Source organism: Salminus brasiliensis, chromosome 21 (genome assembly GCF_030463535.1).
Source record: "Salminus brasiliensis chromosome 21, fSalBra1.hap2, whole genome shotgun sequence".
Lineage (NCBI taxonomy): Eukaryota > Metazoa > Chordata > Actinopteri > Characiformes > Bryconidae > Salminus > Salminus brasiliensis.
In genome coordinates this window covers 22,720,110-22,737,161 of record NC_132898.1, presented here as the reverse complement: position 1 = coordinate 22,737,161, position 17,052 = coordinate 22,720,110, and the positions used below count along the sequence as shown (strand labels likewise).

The following is a 17,052-nucleotide window of genomic DNA, read 5'->3' as shown; positions in this document are numbered from 1 at the left end:
CACTTAAGTCATCAACCCACATATGACAGATGACTGGGAGCTCAAAAATATCTAAAATATAATACCATGTCTTTTTATTAAAAACCAAACAAACAAAATACACAACACAAGTCAAAACACTGGTCACCAGCAAAACCAGCATATGCTGTGTTTTGGTTATGCTGGTTTGGTTGTGCTGAACAAACAGCACTGGCATCCTGGGGGTGAACAGCTAGAGCAGCACCAGACCAACACAAGAGGCATGAAGGCCTGTGCTTTTGTTTTGCGGGAAAAAGGGGTTATGGTGGGGAAATATGAGAAAGTAATTGCAGTGATTAAATTAGTATTCTAATAATTTTTATAAATATTATTATTATTATACATTCCCACAGATCCTCAGCTTTAGTTGGGCCTAGAGCTGTAATGGGAGGAAGGGCTGTGCAGCCTGAAGCTGTTCTGGGCGCATGGCAGAAGCAGGCACTGCTCGTTTACTTTACATTGCTGCTAAAACTCTGCATTGATTTAATGTCGATTAAAATTATGAGTGAAATGTAATACTCTGATTTTTTTAAATGAAGATATTCTATAATTAATGTTAGCCTATTTCACTTTGTTATCTACCTAACTAAGCTAACCGGCTCATTTCCACCACAAAAAATCAGTCAATGCAGAGTCAGAAAGTTTATTAGTTGTGTTTTTATATCTAAAAATATTTTAACGTCTTAAATAAAAATAATCTATGACTTATGAACGTTTAATAGCTTAATACTAAAAGAAAGAAAAAAGTTATAATACGTTTTATGGCCCCTGTTAGTCACGTGCCCTTAGAAAGGTCCTAATAATGTGATTTGGTGCCTAGAACAAAAGAACACACGCGTCTTAAATCGGTTACTATGTAGAATACTTGATAGATATAATCTATCTGTATAATCTGCTGAATTAGCCCAGAATATGGGGATTAGAGCGCTTTAGAATGGAGAGGACATCATCCGCCTGCACTGGCACACTCTGACCAGCAGAGGGCAGCAACGCGCAAAGCAGCGCTTTACAGCATCAGGGAGGGTGATTGGGGTTCCTGCTGTTTGTAAGTCTGTGAGTCTGGAGGAGCTTTAATAGTCCCACTTATTTAGTGAACTGTTTATGTGCTAGTTTCCATATGAAACAGTATTTCTGAATAAGGCTTGAGTACATAAGCCCTACCTGCAGGATGTACACTTCACTGCTTATCCTCCTCCAGGCTTGTCTTATCTTAACATATCTGGCTAACTGGGAAGACTGCAGAAGGAACTACACAGCACTTCCACAGACTCTCAGTTTTTACTGGGCTACTTCAAATGTGCATGAGTGACTATTGCAACAAGAGACATTATGTAAGCAGGTATTTTAGACTGACAGTGCACAATGATAATAATTACATGCTTATGATATATTATTTATTAACATTTAAGGCAACTTTATATGATAAAAACAATAGTTACAATGTGGATAACAATCAGTCTGAAGCACACTACTGATATAAGGACACATGACCATGGTTTTCATGTTTACTGGTTAGGGGGGCAGTGGTGGCTCAGCGGTTAGAGCTCCGGGATATCGATAACAGGGTTGTGGGTTCGATTCCCGGGCTCGGCAAGCTGCCACTGTTGGGCCCTTGAGCAAGGCCCTTTACCCTCTCTGCTCCCCGGGTGCTGGAGTTGGCTGCCCACCGCTCTGTGTGTGTGTGTGTGTACTCACTGCCCCTAACACATGTGTGAGTGTGTGTTCACTACCAGATGGGTTAAATGCAGAGGACACATTTCGCTGTACAGTGACAAATACGTGCACCTTTTTAATATAAACATTTTATTTACTATCCAAACCCACCAGTGACCCAACGCGTGTCTTCTGAAGTTTATGTGGGGTGTTGGAGATAAAATGAAGTTAAAATAGTGGGAAATTAGTATGGGCACATTATTGTGGTTTGGTGTAATAACTCTCTGTGAGGGCGCTTGTAGAGGTTTAGACCTCTGGTTCCATTCACCACCACTGTAAACAATTCTGCCTGGTTAAGTTTCTCTAAAACGGAGCGTTTCACACCAAACCCACTGTGCATGACTTAGTCTGCGTCTTAAGGGGTTTATTATGTGAGGGTTTGAAAAGTTGGTGGAGTTCCCCCTTTAAGCCCAAAGTCAAGCCTGGGCACATTACGCTGGCCGGTTGTCCTTTGTGACTCCCCCTACTCCCCCCACCCCTTCCCCTTTTACAGGACAGTAGAAGTTGCCCTTTTAAAATAACCCCGCCCCTCTCCACGTACCCCTCCCCCTTCTTCGTTCAGCCCCTCCCTCGCTCTCTCTCGCGCCGTATTGAAACAGGTTTATGGAAATGAGCGCTGCAGGCTGGTAGGAGCCATTTTAATGAGTGACTCAATGCGAGCGGAGCCAGCAGCGCGCGAGAGAGTGAGAAGCGAAGGAGAGAGTGTGTAAGAGGAGGTTTTGGGAAGCACACCGCGCTCGCGCTCCGTGTTTTGCCTGCTGCAGTACCGAGGACTGGGCATGGATCCTCAGCAACAAAGGCGCGCGAGGAGAGGGAAAGTTTAAGGTGACGCTGGAAAGTGGAGGAGAGAGAGAGAGACAAAGCCCAGCGCGCGCCCGGAGGAGCAGAGATGAAGTTGGGGTTGTTTCTAGTCGTTCTCTCGTGCTCGTTTCCACGCTTCCACGGTTTCGTCGTGCACGTTGGCGAGGATGCACGACCCGGCACGGCGATTGCGAGCGCGCACGGGAGCGCGTCTTGCGCCTTGGAGCAGGTACTCTCTTCAAAATTCATTCGCAACTTTCTGCACGTTGACCCCTCTGCTGGGACAGTGTCCACTTCAGACTGGCTGAGGTGCGAGTCACTGCCCTCCAACCCCTTTGTGCTGCACACGGTGGCAGACTGCTCGAGCACCGTGCAGGGGGTCCCACTCAGGCATCTGGTGGTGGGTCAGTACCTGGTGCATGTTTGGGGGCCCAGCTGTGGGTGCAAACCCAGGCGCAGAGAGAAGTGGGATGTGGAGGTTATAAGTTTGCTCCAAGTGCCTGAGTGCCTGGAGGTGGGCACTGCGCTTTTACGCCCACAGGACATCTTACCTGGCGTAAGGACTGGTGGGCTGGCATGTAACGTGACCGGAAACGCCGCTCTGTCGTTTGCAGAGGGCCGATTAGAGGTCTCAGCACCACTGTGCTTTCAGGACGACTCATTGATGGAGTTTGACCTGCACTGTGTCGTGGAGAACGAGGCACCGCGGCATGGAAGGTCCATGCATGTCCACTGGCACTTGGGTCAAGGTCCCTTCAAGCAGAGCTACCTGGAAAAGCTGCTGTGGAGGGCAGCAGAGCATTCAGAGTCCGGCCTGCTAAGCAGGAGAAAGAGGAGCGCCAACGCCCAGCCCCAGTTCCAGCCTCCTATGTACCAGGTGTCCGTTCCGGAGAACAAGCCAGCGGGGACATCTGTGGTCATTTTGAGAGCAGTGGACCCGGACGAAGGCGAGGCAGGCAGGCTGGATTACTTCATCGAGGCGCTGTTTGACAGCCGCTCAAATAACCTCTTCGCCGTGGACACTGAAAGTGGTCTGGTGTCCACAGTCGAGGAGCTGGACCGGGAGACAAAGGACACTCATGTGTTCCGGGTCACAGCTGTTGATCACGGAACACCACGGAGGACCGCCATGGCGACTCTGACCATTACAGTGAGCGACACAAATGACCATGATCCAGTGTTTGAGCAGCAGGACTACAAAGAAAGCGTGCGGGAAAACCTGGAGATTGGATATGAGGTGCTCACGGTCCGAGCCACGGATGGAGATGCACCGGTCAATGGCAACATCCTCTACCACATCCTCAACAACAACGGGTCCAATGATGTGTTTGAAATCGACTCTCGTTCTGGCGTGATTCGGACCCGTGGCCCTGTGGACCGCGAGATGGTTGAGTCCTACATGCTTTTGGTTGAAGCAAATGACCAAGGTCGAGACCCTGCTCCTCGCAGTGCCACGGCAACTGTGTACATTGTGGTGGAAGACGACAATGACAACGCCCCGCAGTTCAGTGAAAAGCGGTACATTGTACAGGTTCCCGAGGACTTAACACCCAACACCGAGATCCTACAGGTGACCGCCACTGACCAGGACCGCGGCAGCAATGCTGTTGTTCACTTCAGCATCATGAGTGGAAACACTAGAGGGCAGTTCTACATAGATGCTCAAACTGGGAAGATGGATCTTGTAAGCCAACTGGACTATGAGATGAATAAGGAGTACACCCTCCGTATCCGGGCGCAGGACGGCGGACGCCCGCCACTGTCCAACATCTCTGGGTTGGTGACGGTGCAAGTGCTGGACATCAACGACAATGCTCCAATCTTTGTTAGCACTCCGTTCCAAGCCACTGTGCTGGAAAATGTTCCAATCGGATACTCTGTTATCCACATCCAGGCCGTTGACGCAGATTCCGGGGACAATTCCCGGCTGGAGTACCGGCTCACAGAGATGACACCAAACTTCCCGTTTACGATAAACAACAGCACAGGGTGGATTATCGTGGCGGCCGAATTGGACAGAGAGAGTGTGGACTTTTACAACTTTGGAGTGGAGGCTCGGGATCATGGAACGCCTGTCATGTCATCCTCTGCAAGCATTAGCATGACCATCCTGGACGTGAACGACAACAACCCTGAGTTCACTCAGAAGGCGTACTACATGCGTCTGAATGAGGATGCAGCTGTTGGTACCAGTGTGGTGACGGTGTCTGCAGTGGACCAAGACATAAACAGTGTTGTGACGTACCAGATCTCCAGCGGAAACACCCGGAACCGCTTCTCCATCACCAGCCAGAGCGGTGGTGGCCTAATCACACTAGCGCTCCCGCTTGACTACAAGCTGGAGCGTCAGTATGTGCTGAGTGTCACCGCCTCTGATGGCACACGCTTTGACACGGCCAAGGTGTACGTCAATGTCACAGACGCCAACACGCACAGGCCCGTGTTCCAGAGCTCTCACTACACTGTCAACATCAATGAGGACCGGCCCATGGGCACCACAGTTGTGGTGATTAGCGCCACAGATGAGGACACTGGCGAAAATGCAAGGATCACTTATTTCATGGATGACAGCATCCCTCAGTTCAACATAGACTTAGACACGGGTGCTGTGACCACCCAGATGGAGCTGGACTATGAAGATCAAGTGTCTTACACACTAGCCATCACAGCTCGTGACAATGGGATACCTCAGAAGTCTGACACAACCTATCTGGAGATCTTAGTGAATGACGTGAATGATAACTCGCCCCGCTTCCTGCGGGACCGCTACCTGGGCTCAGTCATGGAGGATGTGCCCGTCTACACCAGCGTTGTTCAGGTTTCAGCCACTGACCGGGACTCTGGCCTGAATGGACGAGTGTTTTACACCTTTCAGGGAGGTGATGATGGCGATGGGGACTTCATCATCGAGTCAACATCAGGAATTGTGCGAACACTGAGACGCCTGGACCGCGAGAACACTCCCATCTACAACCTACAGGCCTTTGCGGTGGATAAAGGAGTTCCTGCCCTCAAAACATCCGTAGACATTCAGGTCACGATTCTGGACGTGAACGACAACCCGCCGGTGTTTGAGAAGGACGAGTTTGACATCTACGTGGAAGAGAATAGCCCCATCGGTCTGGTTGTGGCCCATATATCTGCCACAGACCCTGACGAAGGCAGCAATGCCCAGATCATGTACCAGATCGTTGAGGGTAACATCCCGGAGGTGTTCCAGCTAGACATCTTTTCCGGAGAGCTCACGGCCCTGATGGATCTTGACTACGAAACCCGCTCAGAGTACGTAATCGTAGTCCAGGCCACGTCAGCTCCTTTGGTCAGCAGAGCCACTGTACACATCAAGCTCATCGACAAGAATGACAACATGCCAGTCCTCAAGAACTTCCAGATCATCTTCAACAACTACGTGACAGACAGGTCCAACAGCTTCCCCACAGGGGTGATAGGCCGGATTCCTGCCCACGATCCGGATGCCTCGGACCAGCTGCGCTACAGCTTCGAGGCAGGAAATGACCTGAAGCTGCTGATTCTGAACCAGACAACTGGAGAAATCCGACTGAGCCGCGCGCTTGACAACAACCGGCCACTGGAGGCATCCATGAGGATCGCCGTCTCAGGTAAGACCACCTAAAAGTGCATTGTTGAAGTAGTCTGCTGGGGACTGGGGGAGGTTTTTTGTTTGTTTTTTTTTTTTTTACATTTACCATTTTTTAAAATGAATTTTCAAGATTTTCTGAAGGTGATGGGGGAATATGTAATCAGTGCAGGTCAACTGTTATTGCTCAGCTGTCTTAGAACATAGAATTAGAACATGTGTTGATTAAGCTTCCCTCACAACTGTGCTCTTGCATAGGCCCAGATAGTTGGAGGTATTTGAGAAAGTAGCATTTCTTAGCCACAGTCTTAACAACAAAGGTGCTACAAAGGATTTTTCTGTAGCGATACCATAGAAGAACCACTGCTGGTTCCATTAAAAAACTATGTTTGTAAAAGATAATGTGCAATGAACTCTTTAAAGAAAAGAAGTCAATGAAATGGTTTGTTTTTTTACCAATTTAAAGGTTCTTCACACTCAAGATGGTTCTTGACATCAGCCTTTAATCACCTTTATTTTAAATAGTGACCAGCTAAAAAGCCAGCTTTGATCCAGCTCATTTGTGCACTTGTTTTCCCTGCTTCACCACACCCACTTCCACTCCGGAAGGGCTCGTTAATTAGCTAATTGGTTAACCAATACATTACTTACCTGATGGAATATGGCTTGAAGGCACACTCCTGATTTGCTGCAGCTGAAACATACGTCAGTTACCTCGAACAGTAATTTCCTGAAGCATCTGCCCATCGACTTCTATTATAAGTCTGTTGTTGAGAGAATGTTTTTTCTGCTGTTTTAGTAAGTTTAGTAAATCATGTTGAAATGGTGGTCTGTGCTAACCGACCTACTCTACAGATCCCGCAGATAGAGATCAGATTGAATATTGCTGTACCCCTATAAGCCCACAGTGTGAGTTGTCTCCTTATGTTGTCTTTTGCACTGGATTCATTCATGGCTGAATTTATCTAGCCAACAGTGTGTGCACATGTGCATCTGTAAATGCAGGCTGCTTTCTTGCACGCTCATAGTCCAGTCATGGTTTTTATGCCTGCATGGTGAGTGTGTGGGTGTGTGTGTGTGTGTGCATGTCTGTGAGCATGAGGCGTGATGAGTGTGACAGCACTACTGGGAATTGGGGAGAAGATGAAAATGAATATGATGGTTTAAAATTTAGATGTCGTTGCCTTTAGGCTAGTCGTAAAAAGCATTTGTTTGGAAGAATCCCATATCTAGAGAAATGCATTTAGAAAAACTATAATACTTCATGATTGTGTATTTTTTGTGCTTGATCACACAGTCTGTTTTATTATGTATAACTGGAGCTGGGCGTACAGTACACATGCAGTGATTCAGTATTAATCACAGTCAGCGCTGGGAGTCTGAGGCAGATGCCCTCATTTCACTCTGGCTTTTCTGTCGTTTCCTTTCTGCGACCCACATCTCTTGGGGTGGCTACGGCAGTGTGGAACAGGGTGCGTTCAGTTCAGTGGAGTTCATTTCTGGCTCTGCTGGTTGGTCTATATTTATAATGTGCATGTTGGCTGTTCTATACTGCCCTGTGACATATATGCTGATGTTTGTTATACATTATCTGTTACATATATATACAGTGTATTACACAGGTCTTTGCCCATCTTAGGCAAACGGTGTATCTCCGCAGTCTATATAACATTATAATTTTTGTAAGAGTGTCTACCTGTAAACCTCTATATAACATTAGAATAAACCTAAATAAACATAAAATCAGTGGTCTATGAGAGTGATGACCTGTAAAACTCATTACCTGTCTAATCTATATAACATTAGAATAATGATCAGTGAGATAATAAAGCCAAATAAAGTTAGTGTGTCTACCTCTAAAACATTATATAACATTAGAATAAACCCATACAAACATAAAATCAGTGGTCAGTGAGAGTGTCTACCTGTAAAACTCTATAAAACATTAGAATAACCTAAGTTGGTGTACAATTCTAGCCACACAAGGCCTGATACATTGGTATAGTGTGTTCTGGGAATTGTGGTGTAGATCAGCATGTAGTAATGAACTGAAATGGTGGACCGGTGGTCTCTGGGGGGGGGGGGTCATGCTTCACAGTATCACCCCACAAGATGTATTGCATACCAATATATGAGCATCAGCTCAGCTGCTGCCTCAGATTAGCATTGGATTACATAATCCACAGGCCGCTGCACTGATAGGCTCTACATTCTGTTCAGGAGGGATTTTCTCCAGGAAATCCCCACTGATGGGACACTTCAGCCAAGCCAAAGCCAAGCTTAGACTACGTCTGGAAAGGCAACTTTAAGAATGTTGTTTGATGCTGTGTTCACACCTGTCCTATTAACCACACTTCTTGAAGTGTGTGTGTGTGTTGTCTGGTGGAGGAGTGTAGAAGTGCTGTGGGTCAGAGCAGGTTTTATTATGGATGTAAAGTCCCTGGTGTCCATGTACTGGTTGCATTTACTTACTGAACTTGCCACAAGTATGCTGCTGTAGTGTAGCCATTTCCATTCATAACTACCTCTACACTTGCACACCCATACCCATAAGCCCATGCCTGTCCATATTCTTATTTTCATACACATTCATCTATACAATGCCCATATCCGTATACATCTATACCCACACCCCCATACATATCCATACACATCCATACATCCATTCCATTCATACCTATAGATCCATACCCACCAATATTTGCCTGATAGTACTTTAAATTACACAAAAAGTCATAAATATGGTTCCATCTGTGTTCTTTGAACCCAAGGTCCGAATTTTATACTGTCCTAATTTGAGACTTAATGGCATTAATAATCATTTTATCAGCAATGTTTGAGAGACTTCAGTGAGAATGGTATCACAGTATTAATAACATCTGTGGTCATGTCTGTTTGAGAACCACTGCAAACCACTGCGCTTCTTCTTTGACCTTCTAACTAATTAAAAAGCGCAGAGCGCCATGGGCTCTTTCTAAATATGACCGAATTTTGCAAAGGGGGCTGCAGCGTCCAGCAAAGGAGCAGCTAGAAGATTCTTCCTTTACTGGAACGGAACAGTTTAGTTTGGCTAAAACTGTCACATTACTGATGAAGAACAGAGACGTTTTTTTAGTTAGCATGGCTAAATCACATTGTGCTAAGTCATAGCTGCTTGGCTTCGTTAATTTTTAGCAAAGTTACCATATAATTGTTTTTGTTAAACTAGTTATGGTTCATTTAAAGGAACAATTAAGCTCTGATTGACCTGGTTTTACCTTACATCAGCATTAGTCACGCTCATTTGATTGGTTTAATTGGTTTAATTTGGACTGCTGTTTTTTTCCGACATTGGACAAAAGTATTGGGACACCTATTCATTTATTGTTTCCTCTGAAACCAAGGGTATTAAAAAGAGTTTATTCTGATTTGTTGGAATAACTGCCTCTACTGTCCAGGGAAGGCTTGCTACTAGATTCTGGAACATTGCTGTGAGGATTTTATTGCGTTCAGCGGCAAGAGCTTTAGTAAGGTCCGAATGTTGGATAATCACCACCCCGCCTCCTCCCCAACTCATCCCAAAAGTATTGGATGGAGTACCATCCATCATTCCAGAAAACACAGTTCCACTGCTCCACTGATCCTTTTATACCCCTCTAGAGAGTCCTATTCTATTGGCAGTACTCTACAGGGATTATACAAGCTGTGCTCGCCACATGTGTGTCAGCAATGGATGCAACTAGTTGAATGCATTTATTAGAAGGGGTGTCCACAAACATTTGGAAATATAGTGCACTGTAGCCTGTACTTGTATCTAACAGTAAGTCATACAGTGTCAGAAACCACATGAGCATGTCTGTTAATTACTGAATACCCCGACACGGTTTGAGGACAGTGTGTGATGATTTAGCCGTGCAGCTAGCACCATGCTATTTAGCTAATATACTTATGTTTCCTGTTAGCTATAGTAGCCTTGTAGCTCCAGTGCTATTCAGGCGGCAGATGTGCCTTGGCTGATGCAGTGTGTTCGGAATAAGGGGGGATTTCTGGAAGAACCATCACTATAAGTGGTTCCTTTTGTCATTCAAAGGCTAGCCCCTACCTTTCACAGTAACATTGAGAGTAATGGGGTCATGCTGGGGTCGCCCCTGAACTGAGAGTAGTTTCTTTTTGATGGTTCTGAGTGTGATGGCCGTGAGGGGGGTCAGTGAGGCCCCTAGACCTGCTGGCCGGAGCTGAGCTTTGTCAGTAGCAGTTAGCTCAGGAGCTCATTAGCCACTGCACATGAAGGCAAAGGCTTTGTTTTTATGACTTGAAGTCACATAAGGGCCCCGGAGGAAGAAGGGAGGGTCCCTGCAGGCGTATGAGCACTGTAGGTGTGTGTGTGTGTGTGTGTGTGTGTGTGTGTGTGTGTGAGACAGTGTATGAGAGAGATTGTGTGAGTGAGAGAAAGAGAGAGAGCGGACGATGAATGCGGGTCGATTGAGACGCTGGGATCTGGGTAAAGACGCTGTTGGGGGCAACAGCTGGGCCTCCGGCACCGACCAATCAGAAAGTAGGAAACAATACCCGTCTCACACCTGCTGGGGGATGTGTGTCATTGAGGGGGTGATCGGGGGTGGGGAGAGAGAGGAGTGGGGGGTTAAAATGAGACAAAGGCAGAAAGAGAATGGCCTAATTTCTTCATTAAATATCGGTTAGATGATGATTTGGCGCAGCTGAAACACAATCCTGCCAATAACGGCAGAGAGAGAGACACAGAGAGATATTAGACCTTTTGAGAGTTTGGCAGTTAAACAAGGAGAGTAAGATAGAGTTGGATGAGAGCAGTAGGGGGGAGAGAGAGCGAGAGGAGAACTGGAGAGGGAGTTAGATAAAGAAGTCCTAATTGCTTTATTAAGTGTCAGTTTGCTGAAGCTCTGACAGTGTTCCAATATAATCCTGCCAATAAAGAGGCTGGTTGGTTGCGCGAGAGAGATAAAGAGAAAGGGAAAGAAGGAGAGAGAGAGAGAGGGGGGGGGGGGGGGAGGGAAAGAGAGACACCAGCTGAAGAGATTTAATATGTAGTATAACAGTTGCTAGTATTACAGGTGCTCTCTTTCATATCCGAATATTATGGCAGCCCATACTTTGTCTCTTTTAACCCTGTTCTTTAATAGTCAGGACCCCACAGGACCACCACAGAGAGGAGGGTCGTTCTCGGCACTGCAGCGACACACTGACATTGTGGTAGTGTGTTAGTAGTGTGCATTAGGCGGGTACGAGTGAATCAGACACAGCAGTGCTGCTGGAGTGTTTAAACGCCTCAGCGTCACTTCTACATCTACAAGGTAGACCAGCTAGGTAATGTCTGATAGAGTGGACAGTGAGTGGACATGGTGGTGAGCAGCACTGTGGACACAGAGTTTGATCCACTCAAACCAGTTCAACACACAGTTCAACACACACCACCATGATAGTGTCACCTTCGTGCTGAGAATGACCCACCACCCAAATAATCAAGTCAAGTCAAGTCAAGTCAAGTCAAGTGGGTTTATTGTCATTTCAACTACATACAGAGTACACAGTGAAACGAAACAACGTTCCTCCAGGACCATGGTGCAACATAGACAGTGCATACAAGACACAAGTGCAACACAAACAAACAAGTGCGGACAGACAACACAACACAGTACAGACAGAGAATAATAAATAATTGGCGGTAGTGTGCAAGTTGTGCAATGTGCAATAAATAGAGTCCAGTGAGGTAGTAAAGTTATCAGTGCAAATGCTTGTGCAAAAATACATACATGCTCTATGGCGATACTGTGGGGTCATGACCATTGACAAACAGGGTGGAAGGAGGCTGATTGGTGTTTAGAAAGAAAGACAACAATATATATATATATATATATATATATATATATATATATATATATATATATATATATATATTATATAAATTTCTCAATCTCTCTGTCTGTATCTCTCTCTGTAGTGTCTGGCTTGCTCTGTGATTGATTGGATGAGTGTGTTGTGAGGGGAGTTAATGGTGCGCTGTATTGGTGCTATTCTGCTGGGTTATTAATGATGTTCTGGTGCTCATTATTATCTGTGTTCAAACGGAAACAGAGCAGCAGAGCTAAACTAACAGAGCTGCTAATTACACACCGGATTAATCCACTCTGCAGACAATTACAACATACACCCAGAGAAACAGAGATAGAGATAGAGATAGAGATAGAGATAGAGAGAGAGAGAGAGAGAGAGAGAGATCCATGTGCTAATACTTTCATATTGGGGACTTTACCTTTAGACAGTTGTTTTTGTAAATCAGTGCTGAGAATAAATCCTAATAAAAATGTAATAAACTGTTTTATAAACTTTTTTATTGCATTCTGCATTTCTCTGGTGTGTCTGAGCTTCTGTTTTGCCCAGATTACTTCAGTGATTTCCAGATTAATAGAGATTATAAGGGTCCGCTGTGGCGCTGTGTAGAACACTCATACTGGGATTTAGAAATGGGATTATGGAAATACATGTCGGAATAATAGGCTTTGTTCTAATTACTTACTACTGACTCTGGGGAATGGGATTAGGGCTGCGTGTGTGTGTTTGTACGTCACAGGTTATTAATGAAACTCACAAGTCAGTTAAAAGCTTTATATAGTTATATAGTATTATCCTTTATAGTGTTTTATTTACTGTTGTCCTCCATACTGTCCTACAGTATAGTCCTATTTAATATAATTCAGTATGGTCCTTTATACTGTTCTACAGCATTGTCCTGTATAGTTTAATGCAGTGTCGTCCTCTATATTTTCTACAATGTTGGCTTTTATAGTATTATGCAGTATTAGACTTTATAGTATTACAAAGTTTTTCCCTTATACTGTTATACAGTCTTGTCCATGATTTTGTTAGAAAGTGTTGTCTTTTATGGGATTATACAGTATTGTCTTCAGTAGTATTATCCTTTATAGTGTTGTACAGTATTGTATTTTACAGTATTGTATAATATGTACAATAGTAAAAAAAGGACAGTCTTTGTATTGTAGTTCTCAGGTTCTTTATTTTGAATGTTTGTTGTGGTCAGATGTGAGTAGGCATGTTTAAGCCTGAGCATAGCTTAAGCATATCTTCTTTGTAAGATTTTATAAGTGTACATAACTAACAGGGTTAGTCACGGTTATCTGCTGGACTGACTGGTGTCACTTTCCCTTAGCCCGGGGACCCTCTATACAGTGTTTTCCATCTGCACATCTCATAAAGGGCTTTGTAATGAGGGGGTCATAAAGTAATGACGTAATAACAGGTCAAAGTCTAGATGGTATAGCTGTGTCTTCAGGGTAATGCAGTGTGACATATATCACATGTCATTCTGTATGTGGTTGTGGTGTAGCGAGATTACTGAACCCCTCCACGCTGTTTGAAGAGAGTGTGTGATGATTTAGACATGCAGTTAGCACCGTGCTAATGGGTGCACATAAGCTGTCATTGCTTGTAAGCTCCAGTTCTGAAACTAATGAAGCAAGCCTAAGACACTAACATGTCTTGGCTGATTGGGTATGTAGAGTAGTATAGTAATTATAGTAGTAACTATATGTCCAAATGTCTGTGGACACTCCTTTTTAATGAATCCGTTCAGCTACTTTAAGTTGCACCCATTGCACACACAGTTTGTCTAGTCCCTGTAGAGATGTATTGGCAATAGAACAGGACTCTATGGAGCAGATAAACATCAACCTGTTGGCACCATGCCTAATGGCAGATATTGGCTAAAGGGGTATATAGCCCTGTGGAACTGTGTTCTCTGGAATGATGGTGGTGTGCCAGCCAATACTTTTGGCATGGCTTGGGAGTTATGTATGAGGTGGGGTGGTGATCATTCCACATTCTGACCTCACAAACACTCTTGTCGCTAGAGCACAATCAAATCCTCACAGCAATGCTGCAAAATTTAGTAGAAAGCCTTCCCTGGACTATAGAGCCAGTTACTCCAACAAAAGCAGGACAAGCTCTTTTTCAATACCCTTGCTTTTGGAAGAGTCCCAATACTTTTGTCCATATATTTTGAGCTAGGTTGCTAGGCTAAACGCAGTATTAGTAAACTGCCTCACGTTTTCCACACAAACCTCAGAGTGTTTGTATGTGTGTGTGTTATTACAGTTAACCCCTGACCCCATCCTGCTCCTTAACTAGCTTAGCAAAAGAGTCCATTATTCTCCCGTAAACACACAAAGCACTCTCTACTTTAATGTTTTAGGGCTTTTTATACATAAATCCTTTTTTTGGATCTAATCAGTGATTTCTTGGCTGTTGGACACAGAACGTTGTCTCCATAATCAGCCATTTAAATTTCCAGGGCATTCATGCCTTTCATGCGGGTGTGAAAGCACCAAGCCTTTCCATGCGTGCCGTTATCTTAGCACTAGCCTTCGCACGGGATGGAAGCGGTGTGCTCTGAATATTCAAACAGTTTTTGTTTGGAATTGGCGGTCGTTTCCTCGCACACACACATTAGCCAGTCATGTGTGTACACGCCTGAATAGTTACTGTTAGTGAATGTGTGTGTGTGTAAAGAGTGGGAGTGGGCCCCCACTGGTAGCCTATAGTAGCGCTCTATGCTACGCTACAGCAGCAGAATGTTTGTGAATGAAAGAGTTTGAAGGTTTGTCATTCAGATACGTTCTGCACGGAGACGGAAAAGTCTGGAATCCACTCAGCACTGTTTTTGAATGATGTGAAGCCACCTTGGGTGTCAATCTGTTAGCCCCACTAGTCTGTACAGAGTTAACCCCTTAACATTGCAATGCCTGTTACACTTTAATGCGTTATTATAGGTTATTCTATATGTAATTACTCAGTAACTACAGGGACCTCTGTACAGACTAGTGGGGCTATTCTTTAGTAATTACACTTTCGGCCTGCCAGCGGGCCATAGGTTTAAGGGTTAACTGACAGGGTTTACTTAAGGTTAGGATAAGAATAAGAAGCTTAAGAATAGCTACAAATCATTTTAATATATTCAGATAAATTCTGTATATATATATATATATATATATATATATATATATATATATATATATATATATATATATATATATATAATTTCTAAGAAGGATGAACTGGGACTAAACGCACCTGGATCAGCATTAGAGGGAAGTAGAACATAAATAGAGAGTTACACATGCAGTAAAATGAATAAAATGCAGATAGACTATATGTCTATAATGTTTGTGGACACCCCTAATAATGAATGCACTCAGCAACTTGACACAGATGTGCACATGCGCGCAAACACACAGCTTGTCTAGTCTCTGTTGAGAAGTATTGCCAATATTCTCCAGGATTCTCTGGAGCAGATAAACATGAATCTCTTGCCACCATATCTAATGCCAGGTGTGGGCTACAGGGGTATAAAGCCCCCCCCCAGCATTGAGCTTTGGAGCAGTGGATTCTCTGGAGTGATTGTGCTTTTTGGGTGAGATGGGGAGTTGGGCATCTAAAATCTAGTAGAAAGCCTTTTCCTTCCTGGGCAGCAGAGACAGTTTTTCCAACAAAAGCAGGTTAAACCCGTTTAATACCATTGATTTAAGCAGAAACAGTGAATTAGCAAGTGTCTCCATACTTTTGTCACAATATTGTTTTCACAATATTGTCCATATTGTGGATTTTAGCTCAGTAGTAATGTTGAGCATCCATAATAAAAAGTGGGTTTGATATAGGTTTTACTGAATTTTCATTTTTACGTAATTTTCTTCTAATATTGATTATAGCTCACATTTTAATTACGGCCTATGAGGCTAGTTCAAATGGCTACCGGTAGTTAACATGAACACATATTTATTGTACTGTATTTATTGCCTATTGTCTATTGTACATATTATTTATGCACCTTGTCTTGTGTATCTATGTGTCTATTGTCCCTGCACTACTGTCCCACCTCTACTGCTGCACTGGAGATTTAACAGTGGTTAACAGTGGTACTGTACAACCTTATGTCCGTACAATGACAATTAAGTTGAGTTGAGTTGAAAAGAGGAAGCAATGGAAGCCTCCTCGCTCCCCAAAGTTTAATATTATGGGGTTGAACAATGTCCTGCAGGGGTGGTAACCTGTTTCTGACTACGGCAGCCAGCCTTGCGACAGCAAAGCTGTTATTTTAAGGTAAAAGCAGTCTTGACAGAAATTCATGATTAATTAATTCACTTGCTTTTGTAGAACACAGGAAGCTCTTTTGGGTTCTAGTGTTAATTTCATACATTTAAATCTTCCTCAATTTTACAGTCGGTAGCAACCACCAAACACATGAACCTGTTACATGTTATTGTGTATTTTAATGCAAATCCTAGTGGCTTCCTTGTGGGCATATGGTGCATACCTGATTAACACATACCCCTGCTCCTCTGCTCTCAGCTAGTCATTGACGCACAATAAAGGCAGGGGTGAACGCTTGACTCCGAATGTCCTTTAAAGATAATGAATATGTAAAGCGGTTCACATTAGCATGATAAATGAGGGGGTCAGGCGGGAGTCGTGTGTGAAAAGCTTGTGGCTCTGGTGTCTGACCCACACACCTGTGTTATTAATTATTAACAGTGCAGCACTTGAAGAAATACTGTACTTTTGTGTGTAGTTTTAAGCGACCACTGCAAGCTAATCAGAGCAGTACGAGCTTTTGTAATTGTGTGGTGTCTTAACAGAATCATATTTCTAAACTCTCACTGATAGAGGGAGATTGACAGAGAGAGAGAGAGAAAGAGAGAGAGAGAGAAAGAGAGAGAGGCTTTAGTGTGTTCACACTCCCTGCTGTAATCTAATCTGTGGGGGCTCTATGCAGCCCCCGGCCTGCTCCGGGGAACTGAGGGTCAGTTTGCACTCAGGGATTTAAAGTTTTATGAGCTTTAGCCTGGAATTAAATACTTAAAAAAAGGATCACTTTTTGATTTGTCAACTGTCTG

At 44.2% G+C, this 17,052-nt stretch overlaps 1 protein-coding gene across 3 annotated transcripts in view; it reads left to right on the top strand.

Moving 5' to 3' along the window:
* The first annotated feature begins 2,385 nt into the window (after window positions 1-2,385).
* The window catches only part of celsr2 (cadherin, EGF LAG seven-pass G-type receptor 2), a 67,150-nt gene continuing 52,483 nt past the window's right edge, over window positions 2,386-17,052 (top strand). For all 3 annotated transcript variants that reach the window (XM_072665642.1, XM_072665641.1, XM_072665640.1), the window contains exon 1: window positions 2,386-6,152. In XM_072665642.1, coding sequence (XP_072521743.1) covers window positions 2,621-6,152 — 3,532 coding nt within the window. In that variant the 5' untranslated portion in view covers window positions 2,386-2,620. The remainder of the gene's footprint in view (window positions 6,153-17,052) is intronic.